We start from the raw sequence: 14,190 nt of genomic DNA on the forward strand, positions 1-14,190 counted from the left end.
TCACTGAAGAAATGTGCTTGAAAGTATGACCTAGAAATAACAGGGGTCCCTGGGCTAACTGTAGAAGGGACATTGGCCTTCACTTCCAGTAATTCAGGGACCTGTTGGGGAGACACTTTCTTCTCAATGGGGAAAGGGGAAGTATGTGGTGCCCAGGGAAGAGCCCTTTGGTTCTTTGAGATTTTGAGCTGTGACAAGTTCTCTGTATAGCAAGAAGTGGAGACCTGAGTTCATCTTTGGGGAGGGCCTTTTCTTGGTTCTGTGAAAAGCACTCTCATGGGCCCTTTAGTGGTCAAGCAAGTTTCCACATAACCCAATATTTGGGGGGAAAACTGTGACATCACAGTTAATCTGAAAGCAGATAGTCTAGAGTTAGACTGAGCAGCAAAGTGAGCTGGTGTGTTAATAGTTGTGTAAAGTTGAGTCATGTTGTAATTTGGTATTAAAGTAAGTGTACCCACCTAACTGCAGTAGCTCAGAGCTGTCCTAGATTCCAAATGAATATTTATTAAAATGAAAGTACATTATAGGGGTTTAAAATTAGAAAATTTTAAAATAGGATTAAGAATCAGAAATCAAGATAATGGGAGCTCCTAAAGGCAAGTGGAATGAATCACTTATAATTTTCCTCTTGATTCCGTTTCATCCATATAAGCAGAAATTTCTCCACAAAAATGTTGTGAAATATTGAATGATTTAGGGTTCATGACCCCATTTAGGGTTTTTGGCCCTTCACAAAAATTAAACATTTTAGGATCACAGAATGTACTTAAATACTTGTCGATTGAGGTGAGATTTCATTTGTTAGAAAAGTGTTTAGTTCAAGTTCATTTAAAAAGCCCTTGAGAAATGAATGCAGTATTCAAGGTACACACTCTGATTTGATAGAAAGGCCTTAGCTACAGGATTCCAAATTTCCATCCTTTAAATCAGTGGAAGAAAGGAAATCCAGGCTCTCCAGCCTAGCTTTGGCTTCATCAATAAACTCTCTGGAAGCTCTCTGCAGGGGAGGCCGGGGTGGGCCCATTGGAATCCCAGAAACCAGAGTCATGATGGCTTTCGTCTGCGACACTCCAAAACCTAGATAAGAAAAACAAACGAGGAAATGTGACTGGGACTGTCCACTTTGCCACAAACATCTCAAAGCGAGATCACATTCTTACAGTGACTTCTATGACAGGATAAGGTGGGAATAAAAGAGGGGAACATTTCCGGTCACTATGGCAGACTTAGCAGACACAGGAAATTCCTCTTCCTGTCTCAAACACATAGAAAAGATGGAATATTTTAAACAACTTGGCAAACAGTAAAACAAAACAAAGGAAGACTCAAAGTCAACCTCAGAAACAAGGAGGGACCAAAGGTATCGGGAAGAGGGAAGTCAGTGTGGTGAGGAGTTGCTGAAGCCAACTGGTCCAGGAGGATAATCTGATTGAGGGATATACTGCCATGGAGCGAATGATAGGACTTCATCGCTAAGACAGAATTTAGTTCAAGTAAATCTAAGAAGTCCCTGAGAAACGCACTATTTAAGATGCTGCTGTTTTAGAGCTGGTGTTATAAAGCTGGTCAGGAATCCAAGAAGAAGCCTTGGGTCTGTGCATAGAGGGGGTTGAATTAAACTCCCTGTGTGAAACTGGGAGCCAGCCTGCCGGCCTGGGCATAGAGAGGCAAGGAAGCTTCATTTCCACCAGGGTTGTGGATGGAAGAAGATCATATGAAAGAAACCCCAAGCTTCTGCCATATATGAACACTGGGTCCACATTTGCATTAGGTACTTGGTGTAAAAACTGGATTAAGAAATTAACCTAAAAACTGGTTAGAATTGGTAAAAGCTCCAACAGAGGCAAATGTAAAACCACTTGTTAGGACACCTTATAAACTGGAGCACAGTGGATTCTCCAGAAAACAAGTCTCTGAAGACAAATTCAGAATTAAAATTTACAAAACACGTGAGAAAAAGAAGTCACACAAGAGCTAGCAAATGCTTAACTGACAAATCTTACATCCTGAGAATTGATGATACAGAAATATCTGGGGGAAAAAACAAAAAGAAATACTAGAAATGAAAAATTTACATTCAGTGAAATGAAATAGAAAACAGAGCTAAACATAGAATTAGGGATTTTGAAGGCGGATATGAGGAAACAATACAGCACAGCCAGATATTTGTTTTAATCAGCTATCGTTTTTGGATCTAGGGTATGAAACGTAACTTTCTTTTGCTAAATTAACTAATTGAACATTGGGAAGGAAAATACTAACATGACCAAAGATACAGTATAGTTTGATGAATGCAAAATGGCCCTCCCAGGCTTATTACAAGTGGTGGAATAGGGAGCTACCCTCATAGTAAGACTACAAGTTTGTTTGTTTGTTTGTTTGTTTGTTTGTTTGTTTGTTTATTTATTTATTTATTTATTTATTTATTTTAAGCATTTATTTTTTGAGAGTGCAAGTGGGGGAGGAGCAGAGAGAGGGGGACAGAATCTGAAGCAGGCTCTGCACATATAGCAGCAGCAAGCCCGATGTGGGGCTTGAACTCAGAAACCACGAGATCATGACCTGAGCTGAAGCGGATGCTCAACCAACTGAATCACCCAGGTGCCCTGTAGACTACAAATTTATTAAGATAGTCTCTCCTTGACTAAATCACGAAAGCTCCAACCTGCCAAGGAAGTCTGAAATGATTTCTTTAAAGATGTGTTCTCTTAAATCATAAAAATTATCTTCAAGAGTCCACATTCAAAACGCAAATATTCTGGGGGCACCTGGGTGGCTCAGTCCATCAAGTGTTTGACTCAATTTCAGTTCAGGTCAGGATCTCACAGTTTGTGAGTTCAAGTCCCACAACCGGCTCTCTGCTAACGGCGTGGAGCCTGCTTGGGATTCTCTCTTTCCCCTTCTCTCTCTCTCTCTCTCTCTCTCTCTCTCTCTCTCTCTCTCTCTTATGAAATCAATAAACTTAAAAAAGATGCAAATATTCTGGCAAGAGTATCAGCTAGTATGTTAGAGCTCTATGTGGCAGAAATGTTGCAGTGTCACTGCTAGACAATCTTATATGTACACAAGCACACTTTTAGCTCTAGTTTTAATAGTTTAATATTTATTTAAATGTACCTTAGGAACATACACACCTACCACACCAAACCCACAATTTTGTGAAAAGTATGGCTTAGGTAGGACAAGGGAATAATACAGTACTTGTGGCACATAAATAGGACAACAATCATGGAAGTGGAAGAGCGAATGGGAAACAGCATCTTCGAAGGATTAAGAGAGCTAGTGGAGGACCTTGCAGGAATGAGGTGCTCCATATGATAGGTGCTTGGAGCTCGGGAGGAGTTGCCAGAAGACAAAAGGCTCTGAAAGGGAGGTGGGAGGTCTGCCAAGAACAAACCTAAAACTTTTCCTGGACTCGACCCAAGTTCTCAGAAAGGGCCAACCTCCTCAAGAGGTGGACTAAATGGTGGCATTTGTCAGGGGATAAGATTTAGGAGATTGTGAGGAGGTTTCCCTATGCAAATTCACTGTATTTCCCTCAAATTCTACTCTGTCCTATTATCCAAACCTCCATCATCTGAGCTTACTTATGTTAATAAACTCTCTTTACATTGCAAATACTCTTGGGAGAGCTGTCAGTCATTCACAATTTAGTAAGGTCTGTGTTCAGACTGCCTTCCCCCACCAGGCCCTCGGGCTGAAATCTGTGTGGTAGAATTTTAATGAGCAAGGGCAGGATGGTGGGAGAAAAGGATAAAAAAAAATGGTGTGCAGAGGCGGGGGAGGCAAACAACGTGGTAAAATGGAGGACTGAGTTTGTGGAAGGGTGCCAAAGACTCTCCAAATAGGTTTACTTCACCATTTTATAGGGTTGGCCTTAAAGCTAGTATTGGAAATAAAACTCTGCCTGCAACGGAACAGGAAGAAGTGTCCTTGTTGGGGGAGCCTGGGTGGCTCAGCTGACTGAGTGTCCGACTTCAGCATAGGTCACGATCCAACATTTGGTGGGTTCGAGCCCTACACTGGGTTTTGCAACAACAGCACAGAGCCTGCTTCAGATTCTCTCTCCCTTTCTCTCTGCCCCTCCCCTGCTCTCTCTCTCTCAAAAATAAACATCAAAAAAAATTTTTTTAAAGGTGTCCTTGTTGAACCCTCACAGTGATGGTGTTCCATTTCCTTTACACTCATAGCAGGCAAAGCAGAAAACTTACCAAGTTTGAGCACAAAGTTGATAAATCTCTGAATGCAAAACTGGAAAGGAAAAAGAAAAACACAAATCTATAGTCAGTATTACTAAGCTGTGATAACAATTTAGAAATTTTGGAAGTCAAAGGACAGAAACCCCAAACTAAAAAGCCCACACACCCTAGTTGTCTGAAGGCCTGTCAGAGTGGAAAAAAACAGCCAAGTGAGGTTGGGGTTGAGATCCACCCAGGAGAAGGTAGGATCTTTTCACATACATAAGCTTTATTAAAAGGGCTCTTGCAGAAAAGAAGCGCCAAAGATAGAATTGTAGGCTAGAGCTAAGATGGGGGCAGGCACCCTTTATTCATCTAGCTTGCATAGCTAAACTATCAGCTATTGTGGCTGTTCTCAAACTGGGGTACACTAACCTCTGGGCACTTTCTTTCCAAGATACCTAAGGGACACTTAGCCAAGGCTAAGATTTATGGGGATAAATAATTTCTAGATCCTCAACATCCATAAATGCTATTTTCTAAAACTGATGAGGTGAAGAATTCGCATGTAATACAGTTACAGGTTGTCCTTTTGTATTTCCTTTTCATAGTCCTTTTTCTCCCACTTTTGAAAAAAATAAAGACATACCTCCCATATTGCTGCCTTGGGACACCTCTGGGAACCAAATAAAGGAGCAGATCAAAATACTGGTATTGGCACTGACAAAGTGACAAAGCGACTCCTCTAATTAATGGGTAACGAGTCCTCTAAAAAACCATAGGGCTTTCAACTTCTTGCTTTCAACATTATTTTCAATGTTGCTACCCAGGCTGTTAGCTGAAAATCACTAAAGCATTCTGTGATTTTTAACATGACTCAAAAACTGTTCAAAGAATTGAGTGACTTTGCTGTAACAAAATTTCTGCCATTCCTACAGGGTTTCGCAGCACTCATTTCTCTAAAAACAAAAACCAGAAATAATATCGATGCTGAAATTAAACTCATGCTAGCATTAAGTAATATTCATCCAAGAATTTGTGAACTAATTCATAAGAAAAAGACTCCATCCGTCTCATGAAGAGATACCTTTTCAGTAACATTTTACTCTTACGTTGTTTTCATCAACTGTATACAATCTAGTAACAGAAAATTCTGTGCAGAATGAAATTTTAACACTCGGAACCTTACAAACACGTATGTATTTATGTTCTTTTCTCCCTCTCACACAAACTGTAGCACATCACATTCATGACTCTATACCCTACTGCTTTTTTACATTTAATATATCATGGAATATTTCCAGGCCTGTACATAGAAAACTATTTCACCCTTTTAAGGGCTGCATAGAATTCCATTGCGTAACTCAAACACAATGCATTTAACCATTTCCTTATGGATGGATATTTGGGTTGTTTCCATCTTTTGGTTTTATAAACAAGGTTGTACGGAACATCTCTGTATGTGTGTCATTTCACTTATGTAAATATAACAGATGGCATTTAAGTCCATTAGAATGAATAAATTCTGCCCTAACTTTTTGCTTCTTCACTTGATTGTATATTCCCTTAGAGCAGAGACCAGTATTAATGAAGTTACGCACTTGGCCCAGCACTTGGCATATAAATATATGAGTAAATGAGACCCACTCACACTAGCCTTCTATAAGAATAAAACAGAGAATGTGGTAAACTAAATTCCTTACCAATACTATTTTGAGTGGGACTAATGGGGGAAAAGAAAGAGATGGAAACCGGACCAGTCAATGAAAGAAACCACTAAATGGAAGGGCTCCTCTCACAGCTGTTTTACTGTCTACTCCATCATATGGTTTCCCTGTCATTCAGCTTAGAACAGATTGGAATTTTCAGAAATAACTTTCACTGGGAAACTAAGCAAAAAGAAAATAACCATCGGTGCAAAAAAAAAAAAAAAAAAAGGCAAAGTCTGCACAATTCAGACAGACTTCTTAATTTAAACTAAAGTCTTGTCAATGTTTGGTTTAGTTGGCAAAGCTTCCTAAGTCCCTACCCTGTTCTTGTTCTCAGCTTCACGTGATCTGAGGCTGAACAAAGGCAACTATTAAATCAGCTATTTAAATTTGAAATAGGAAGTAGATTTAGGATCGCTCAATGTTCAGGTCTAAAAGGTGGGGAATTAATCATTCCTGGCAACTGCTACCTCACATTCTCTCTGACTTGGAGCTCAGGTCACCCCCTCTCCCTCTAACCTCCAGGATGTTCTGCACTTCTGCTCTATAATCTCTAATTTCCCTAAAGGCAGCCTGTCTTGTTAAAAAAGATTCCTTATCTGAATCTTATTGGGACTGAGCGCCTGCTCTGATCTTACCTATGCCTTTCATTCACCTTATTTTCTTGGGATACTCTACTCCGTCACTTTATTATACTCCACTCAATCACTTTGATTATTTACTATTTCGGAGGCCAAGTCCTTCTCTTGTGCCTACGCTCTTTCTTTCCATCCCATTCCACTTGTGTCGAGTACACATTATTGCCCAGCTGCGAGATTGGTTCTGCCCTTCAGGAGTCTCTTCATTCTCTGGACAGCTGGCCTGTCCTCCATGTAGCATTAACAGTGGCCACTATCCCCCCCGGGTCCTCCCTGTAAAGCATCATCTCCTGCTGCTTTTCTCTTCCTAGTTCAAAGCCAATGTCTCCTTTTAGATCACTCACTAGGCTCTTGTTTCTGCCTGGTGGATGCTTCCACCAGTTCTCAGCACACTGCAAGTGAAGGTGACTGACTGGCTCTGACTTCAGTTCAAGTCTTCCCATTTGGGGTTACCAGCTTCACAGCTTCTTCATAAACTCTGGAGACTTGGGTGTCAGGTCCTCAAGGGGACAGCATTTGGTCACATTTTTCCCAGAAATCTATCACTGTTATTTCATACTCACAAAAATACTTTGAACATAGAGTAAAAGATCGTTTGTAGGAGGAACAGAGAGAGATCATTCCCGTACAGGGCCGGTCCTGATTAGACTTGCAGGGAACACACACAATGGGGACAGGTTTGGTTTTAAACAAGAACAGGTAAGAAGCAGAAGGAAAATGAAGAGAGAGGCAGCTGGGCAATTTTAACAAGGGCAGGTAAGGTAGGAGTGCTGATGAGAAAGAATAAGAATTATCCAGTGGAAAGAAAAGTGGCTGTGATTTATATGAAGGGAAAATCAAGTTAACCTGATGGTTCAGGGCTGAAGAGAAGTCCTTTCGTTCAAAAGCCTCCAACATCTGGTTTGTCTTTTTTCCCAGGTAGTTATAGGTACTAGAAAGAAAACAGTATACACTGCAAGATCAATAACTCAGCGGGAGAGGTTCTTCCAATCCCTTTGATGCTTAAAAGGGAAAAATATACCAGGCCTTCCAGAAGTGTATTTTTTGGCCCTAATCTATTAGAGATCAGGTGTCTTCAGTTCTGAGTTTTGTAGCAACACTAAGCAGTGCCAAGAGGAGGCACAGAACACCAAAGGGGATAAAGAAAAGGAAGAAAAATGGAAAATGATAAAGTTAGAAGAAAAGGGAAAAAGCGAGAGATGGAGTTAGTGTGTTTGGTAGGGAGTAAATGAGGCCAACACCTGCCTCAGGGCACATGTGCAGGCACAATGCTAGCCAAGAGCTGTGGATAAAATATAGCATCTGAGCTGAGGCCTTGAAGTCTTATGCTGAAGAACTGGGTGAATGGGGCAAATCCCAGCAGACTGTCTAAATTCTCTGCCCAGTTTATACACTACCTGTAATATATATGCTTAATTCATATATTATCTAGAAGCTAGTTTCTAATAATAATGTTAATAAAGATAATAATAAAACAAGAGATCATTTACTGTCTATTGTGTTCCAGGTGCATGACATAAATCATGTCTAATCCTCTCAAAGCCCTGCAGGGTAAGCCTGGCTTTTATTTCACTGTGAAAAAACTCCGGCTTAAAGAAGGCTACAGAGTTGTGGCAAAGGCTTTCACCACCTCACACCACCATCTATTACAATTCAGCAAACATAAAAGTGAGAATAAGTCCTTTGATCTGATAGAGTGTAGGCTGGAAAAAAAAAGTCTCTAGCTACCAATAAAGACAAATATCTTAGACTAATCACTGACTTTTTAGAGAAATCGGCAAGGTAGATATTTACAGAAATTCTTAACAAGGATGCTTCCCCAGTGTCGAGCAACTTCTCATAGAGTTAAGTCAGTATCAGAAAAATATATTTATCTTGGTATATGAAGAACAGAATGTTGTTGGTACTTCATATATGTAGACCCTGGAATGAGCAGCAAGGGATTCCAAGAATGTGAAGTTCCACATTACCTTCTGGTCATAAAGTAAGGAAAAATAAAACATAATAGCTGAGATAAGTCACTTATAGATGTGGAACACTTCTAGGTCACGATATGTACGTGAACGTCAGGGGAGTCTCAGAATACTAAAATTCAAATACCAGGGGTCTTAGGCATATTTGGTTAGAGAGAATGTGATTATAGTGAAGAAGAAATAAAGTCTAACCAAATGTACTTTGCCTCCAGATTATGTTGACAGAATTAAAAATGCCAAATGGGGGCCCAAAAAAACAAAAGTCAAAAAAGTAAGAATTTACAGGGGAAAAAAGTAAGAATTTCACAGCCAGCATATCCAGGCATTCAGGTCTCCTTGGCAGAAATGTCCCTGTAGTGACAATGGATATTTCTGGCCATCCTGACTTGGCGAATAAGCCATTAAATTATCCAACTTAATTATTTTTTTCTTTTAAATAAATTTTTATTTATTTATTTATTTATTTATTTATTTATTTGAGAGAGAGAGAGAGACAGACAGACAGACATTGCGAGTAGGGTAGGGGCAGAGAGAGAGGGAGACAGAGAATCCTAAGCAGGATCTGCACTGTCAGCACAGAGCCTGTCATGGGGCTCAAACTCATGAAACCATGAGATCATGACCTGAGCTGAAATCAAGAGTCGGATGCTTAAACGATTGAGCCACCCAGGAGCTCCCAACTTAATTATTCTTCATCAAAGCCGCACTCACCAAGACATGTTATCAATATTACTTTGCTTCTCCCTACACTTTTCCTATAGGAAGGAAATGTACTTTCAGTGAATACAAATTATTTCAATCAATCCCTTGTAGGCACTTTTCTAATAAATTAGGTTACCATGTGCAGTGGACATGCTAATCGAATTTCCTGCCTTCCCTAGCCTGTCTAAGTAGGCATCAGGCCACATAATTCTACTTTCTTGGCTGCAGGTGACTGGACTTCAGGCAAACTGAACAGGAGGTGCGATCTGGTGACACCCTGAGGTGCCATGCTTGGGCAGCCACGATTGGCGATGTGCTCATGCTGATGCACAGCAAGCCCACGTGGAGAGCCAGAGGGGAAATAGAAGGGTGCGCAGAGAGACACGGGCGAGAGTCTCCAGAGGGCCACAGACAGGAGAGTGCTCTGCTGTGGCTGCTGAGAGATTTGCAGTTCTGGGTTCTCATCTTCTCTGAGGCCTGGCTGCACTTCCTCCTCTTGAGTTTTATGTAATTTTCCAGTAGTTTATACCTTATCTTTGTCTACATTAGCTCCTTTGAATGGGTTTCTGTTACTAGTAACTAAATAATTTCTGACGGGTTCTGTGCATACTCTTGGCTCTGGTGCCTCACCTCTGATTGCAGCAGAGGCTTGTAGAGACAATGATTGGGTTGCTAACAAACTGCTATGCCTTACTTAATTCCTTTGTACTGAAAGACTGGGGGAAAGAAAGGCAATTTGTATTAAAAACGGTGTCTGTGCAAGAAGTATAACCAGTTAGGTGGTGACTACCTCTCCCTGGGGGACTTGACATTTATAACTGTTGGGAAAAATGCGTCATGCTTACCTGCCCACCGCTCCCGTTGCTCCCATCACCAGGGCACTCAGTAGTTGCTAGTCAAAAACAGACACAGAGTATTCGCTTTTATGAACAAGAGAAAGCAAGAGGCTGCTGCTCTATAGCTTTATAAATGGTTCCAGAGAGCAACTAACCTGACAAGTGAGCGACTTACCTCATCCACCCCAAAAAGGAAAGCAAACTGCCGCTCGCGATTCTGATCAACACATTGCCCGAAGTCTAAGAGATCTGTGTCACTGAACTTCAGCCCTTGGAAGGTGGGGATCTTCTCCTGAATCCCATCCAGCAATTCCTCAGCACGAACTGCTCAAAACAGTCAATGCCTCACTAATCTGCACACTCCAGAAGATGCCAAACCTCATCTTGTAGGTCCCCCTGCATCTGCACAGAGTGCCAGAACCTGTTCTCAGCTGGACGTCACGCACCCTCACCTAGTAGTTCCTGTACACTTGTCAAATTACAGCCCCAAACCTTCTGTTCTTTGAAGACAACACGTGCATGTTTCCAAGGCGCAACTTCTACTTTTTTCTTTTAAGGAAGCAGAAAGGAATGAAATCTAAAAAATAAACCCCTAAGAAATGTCATCTAATTGTAACAATCTCCTTGTTGGAGAAGCATAGTAACGATAAAAGAAAAGCCAGGAGAGAAGTGAGGAGGGCTCAATACGGTAGAGGACATGGTGGACACAGTCTTTCTCCTTGAGGGTCTTACAGGCTTGTGTCTTCTCATATAAGAAGCAGGGGTATGTGCGATAGACACAACATATCTGCTAGAAGTGCCTACGTGTCAGCTCGTCTTTCACACTTAAAAACTTCCATTATAAGGAAGTGTCAACGATGGATAACACTGACTTATTGTGGATCAACTGGAACTGTCTGGTCAACAATATTATGCTTTGATGATGTGGGGTGGAGTGGGATGGAGTGGGAGTTTTCTTAGTGAAACAGGGTAAGATATGGGATGGAGGGACAGAAACATTGAAAGAAGCCACACTTACTCTTTACCCCCGTCAAGGCAGGAATGTGATAGTAATAAAATGGCAATGCTGGGGCTGCAGCAGCCACCTCCTTTAGGAAATTAATCAAGACATCTGAAAGAAGAGCATGAAAAGCCGTGGTGTGAACAAGCATATAAAACCCTGGCTTTCCCTGCTAAAAAAAAACAAAAAAAAAAAACAAAAAAAAAGAACCATCTAATGAAATGCAACCATCCCTTTCAGCAGCTGAAAATTCTTAATCACTTTTACCATCCCTGAGATTGTTACGGCAATGTCATTGCAGCTTGTTCCATTCAAAGTTTTATTTTCCTTTCTGGGGAAAGGCCAAAATAAGATGATCACTTTCATACCATACTAAAATACTATTAAAAAACTGGTGCAAACCCTCCCAGGTATTAAGAGAAGATCATGAAATACTCTCATAAAAGCCAGAAGCCCATCAAGAAGACTTTTATGCTCTTTCCCCACAAGGGTTAAACGTGGTCAGGGAACAACAAGGAATCTGCATTAGGATCAGAATCATCAAGTTTTAACTGAGAAAATTCTACAACAACGAGGTAAACAAATAGAGAAACTATTTACATTTGCTTAAAGAGGGAAGTTATAAGAATAGAGGCATATCTCACAATAATTCAACCAGAGGCTGGTTCTTTCCCTGTTTGGGGAGAAATCCAGATATGGCAGAAGAGAACTCACTCTACTTTACTGAGAAGTTGCAATTTCCTACATCATCCACTGTGAGCTTCAACTGCAACATTACTGCAGATGATAAATAAATCTAGCAGACTTGCTTGCACTTTGGCTAGTGGGAAAGAGATTTAAAAAAAATTTTTTTTAACATTTATTTATTTTTGAGAGAGAGAGAGAGATAGAGCACAAGCAGGGGAGGGGCAGAGAGAGGGAGACAGAATCTGAAGCAGGCTCCAGGCTCTGAGCTGTCAGCACAGAGCCCAAGTGGGGGCTCCAACTCACCAACTGCGAGATCATGACCTGAGCCTAAGTTGGATGCTTAACCGACTGAGCCACCCAGGCTTCCCTAGCTATGTATTTATTTAATCATGCATGCAATCATGGATTGTCTGTTTTCAATCTTTTAAAAATTTGCATTTCTTTGTTTGTAATCAGGAGGATTAAAAAGACTCAGTATACTTGGAAACCACAAGTAGTTTCCATAGAGAAAGCAGAGAAGGAGAAAGCAATTAACTTGTTATTTTGGGAGACAATGGATGTTTCTGTGAAATCTCCCTCAAATTCATTACTCATTCAATCTTGAATAGAACGTGTATTCTCAAGATGCCCATCACTTATATTCCTCTGTTTTGAGAAAACCGGTCCCATGTTTTGCCATGTTACTCTGACACTCTGCAAACCGACTGGACTAGGAGTGAACACCTGACTCAAACAGGCACCTATAGGCTGACCCAGGGCTTGGTGGATGATGACCAATCAGATTGTTTGGCAAAGGAGTTGAAGCCCTTCTCAAAGGAGTATTTTCTCACATGGATCCAGGGAGGCCAAATATCCTGGACCACTGCTGTATACTACTGCAACTGCACACTGTCAGTCCATAAAACTTTACTTTCACGAGTTCAGTGTAACCATTTTGAATGAAGGCAAAAAGAAGCGGCCCGTGTGAGGCGCCATGTGTTTGGACCGTCTACTTACCTTTGTTCCATGGCTTGAGAAAGAAAGGCGCAATGACAGCGATGCCATCGGCTCCTATTTCTGCTGCATGTCGGGCCTTTAAAAGAAGAAATAAGACCATTGTGGGTCTAGTCACAATTCTGATATGTGGGTGTGGGGGTTTCCCCACATCAGCAAGCAATTCTTTGATACCAGCTGTGTGTCCCACAATTCTACTCAACTCTGATGCTATCTACCTGGAGACAGAATCAGATTCCACAGGTTAAGGGCTCAGTCCTATAAGACTACTCCACCTCCTCCAACTTTAGATGCCAGTCAGAAGCCCAGGTTGTCACCTGTGTTTCTGGCTCACTGGCTACAGGCTGGGGGTTCCAATGATTCCCTTCTTGGGTTGATTAATTTGCTAGAGCAGCTCACAGAATTCAGAGAAACTATTTACTAGATCACCGGTTTATTGTAAGAGGATATTACTCAGGAACAGCCAGGTGGAAGAGATGCATAGCATCAGGGATAGAGACAGGGCTTATGGTTTCCACATCTTCTCCCAGCACCGGGGCACCACTCTCCCCAGATTGCCACATGTTCACCAACATGGAAGCTCTCTGAAACCTGCCTTTTTGGGTTTTAATAGAGGCTTCCCCGTAGAGGCACCATTGATTAAATCACTGACCTCTGGTGACTGATTCAACCTCCAGTTCCTCCTCCCTCTCCAGGGGTGGAGGTCAAGTAGGACTGAAAGTTCCAACCCTCTAATCATGTGGTTGGTTCTCCTGGCAACCAGCCCTCATCCTTAGTTGCATTCTTTTTAATTTTTTAAGTGTTTACTTATTTTTGAGAGAGAGAGAGAGACAGACAGACAGACAGACAGAATCTGAAGCAGGCTCCAGGCTCCGAGCTGTCAGCACAGAGCCCGATGTGGGGTCAAACTCACAGAGCATGAGATCGTGACCTGAGCCAAAGTGGATGCTTAACCCACAGAGCCACCCAGGCGCCCCTTGATTAGCTGCATTCTAAAAGCCACCTCATTCATGTAACCAGAGACACCTTTATTGCTCTCATCACAGAGAATTCCAAGAGTGTTAGGAACTCTGTGCCAGAAGCTGAGCAAAGACCAAATACATATTTATTATAAATTACAATATCACTTGGAATAAGTGAATTATATGCACCTTCAGTTAGATAATGAGAGTAGCAACAAACTACTGACAGTAGCACTTGAAGTGATGCAACTGATACACCACTAGAGAACAGAAAATAAGCCAAATTTAATGATAAATGTCATTACCAGGAAAATCCCAAATTGCAAAGTAGAGACCGCTGTTGGAGGTGGCCTGTGCATTTAATCTGATTCTTCTTCAGACTCTGTCAGTACAAAAAAACCTTGCTAAAGCAGACATGAGTGGTTCATTAAAGAGAAACTTGCAGGTGTAATTTCTCTTCTAGTGTTCAGCCCATTGGATCCATTGGATGACGCTATCTTTCCTGTCCA

At 41.4% G+C, this 14,190-nt stretch overlaps 1 protein-coding gene across 3 annotated transcripts in view; it reads right to left on the reverse strand.

Moving 5' to 3' along the window:
* Positions 1 to 487: 487 nt before the first annotated feature.
* The window catches only part of NPL (N-acetylneuraminate pyruvate lyase), a 38,497-nt gene continuing 24,794 nt past the window's right edge, over positions 488 to 14,190 (reverse strand). For all 3 annotated transcript variants that reach the window (XM_047839743.1, XM_047839741.1, XM_047839742.1), the window contains 7 exons: positions 12,723 to 12,798; positions 11,058 to 11,150; positions 10,215 to 10,363; positions 10,049 to 10,095; positions 7,375 to 7,459; positions 4,215 to 4,254; positions 488 to 1,080 (listed from right to left, as the gene is read on the reverse strand). In XM_047839743.1, the coding sequence (XP_047695699.1) occupies positions 896 to 1,080; positions 4,215 to 4,254; positions 7,375 to 7,459; positions 10,049 to 10,095; positions 10,215 to 10,363; positions 11,058 to 11,150; positions 12,723 to 12,798 (675 nt within the window). In that variant the 3' untranslated portion in view covers positions 488 to 895. The remainder of the gene's footprint in view (positions 1,081 to 4,214; positions 4,255 to 7,374; positions 7,460 to 10,048; positions 10,096 to 10,214; positions 10,364 to 11,057; positions 11,151 to 12,722; positions 12,799 to 14,190) is intronic.

The sequence above is a fragment of the Prionailurus viverrinus genome, chromosome F1 (genome assembly GCF_022837055.1).
Source record: "Prionailurus viverrinus isolate Anna chromosome F1, UM_Priviv_1.0, whole genome shotgun sequence".
In the NCBI taxonomy this organism is placed as follows: domain Eukaryota; kingdom Metazoa; phylum Chordata; class Mammalia; order Carnivora; family Felidae; genus Prionailurus; species Prionailurus viverrinus.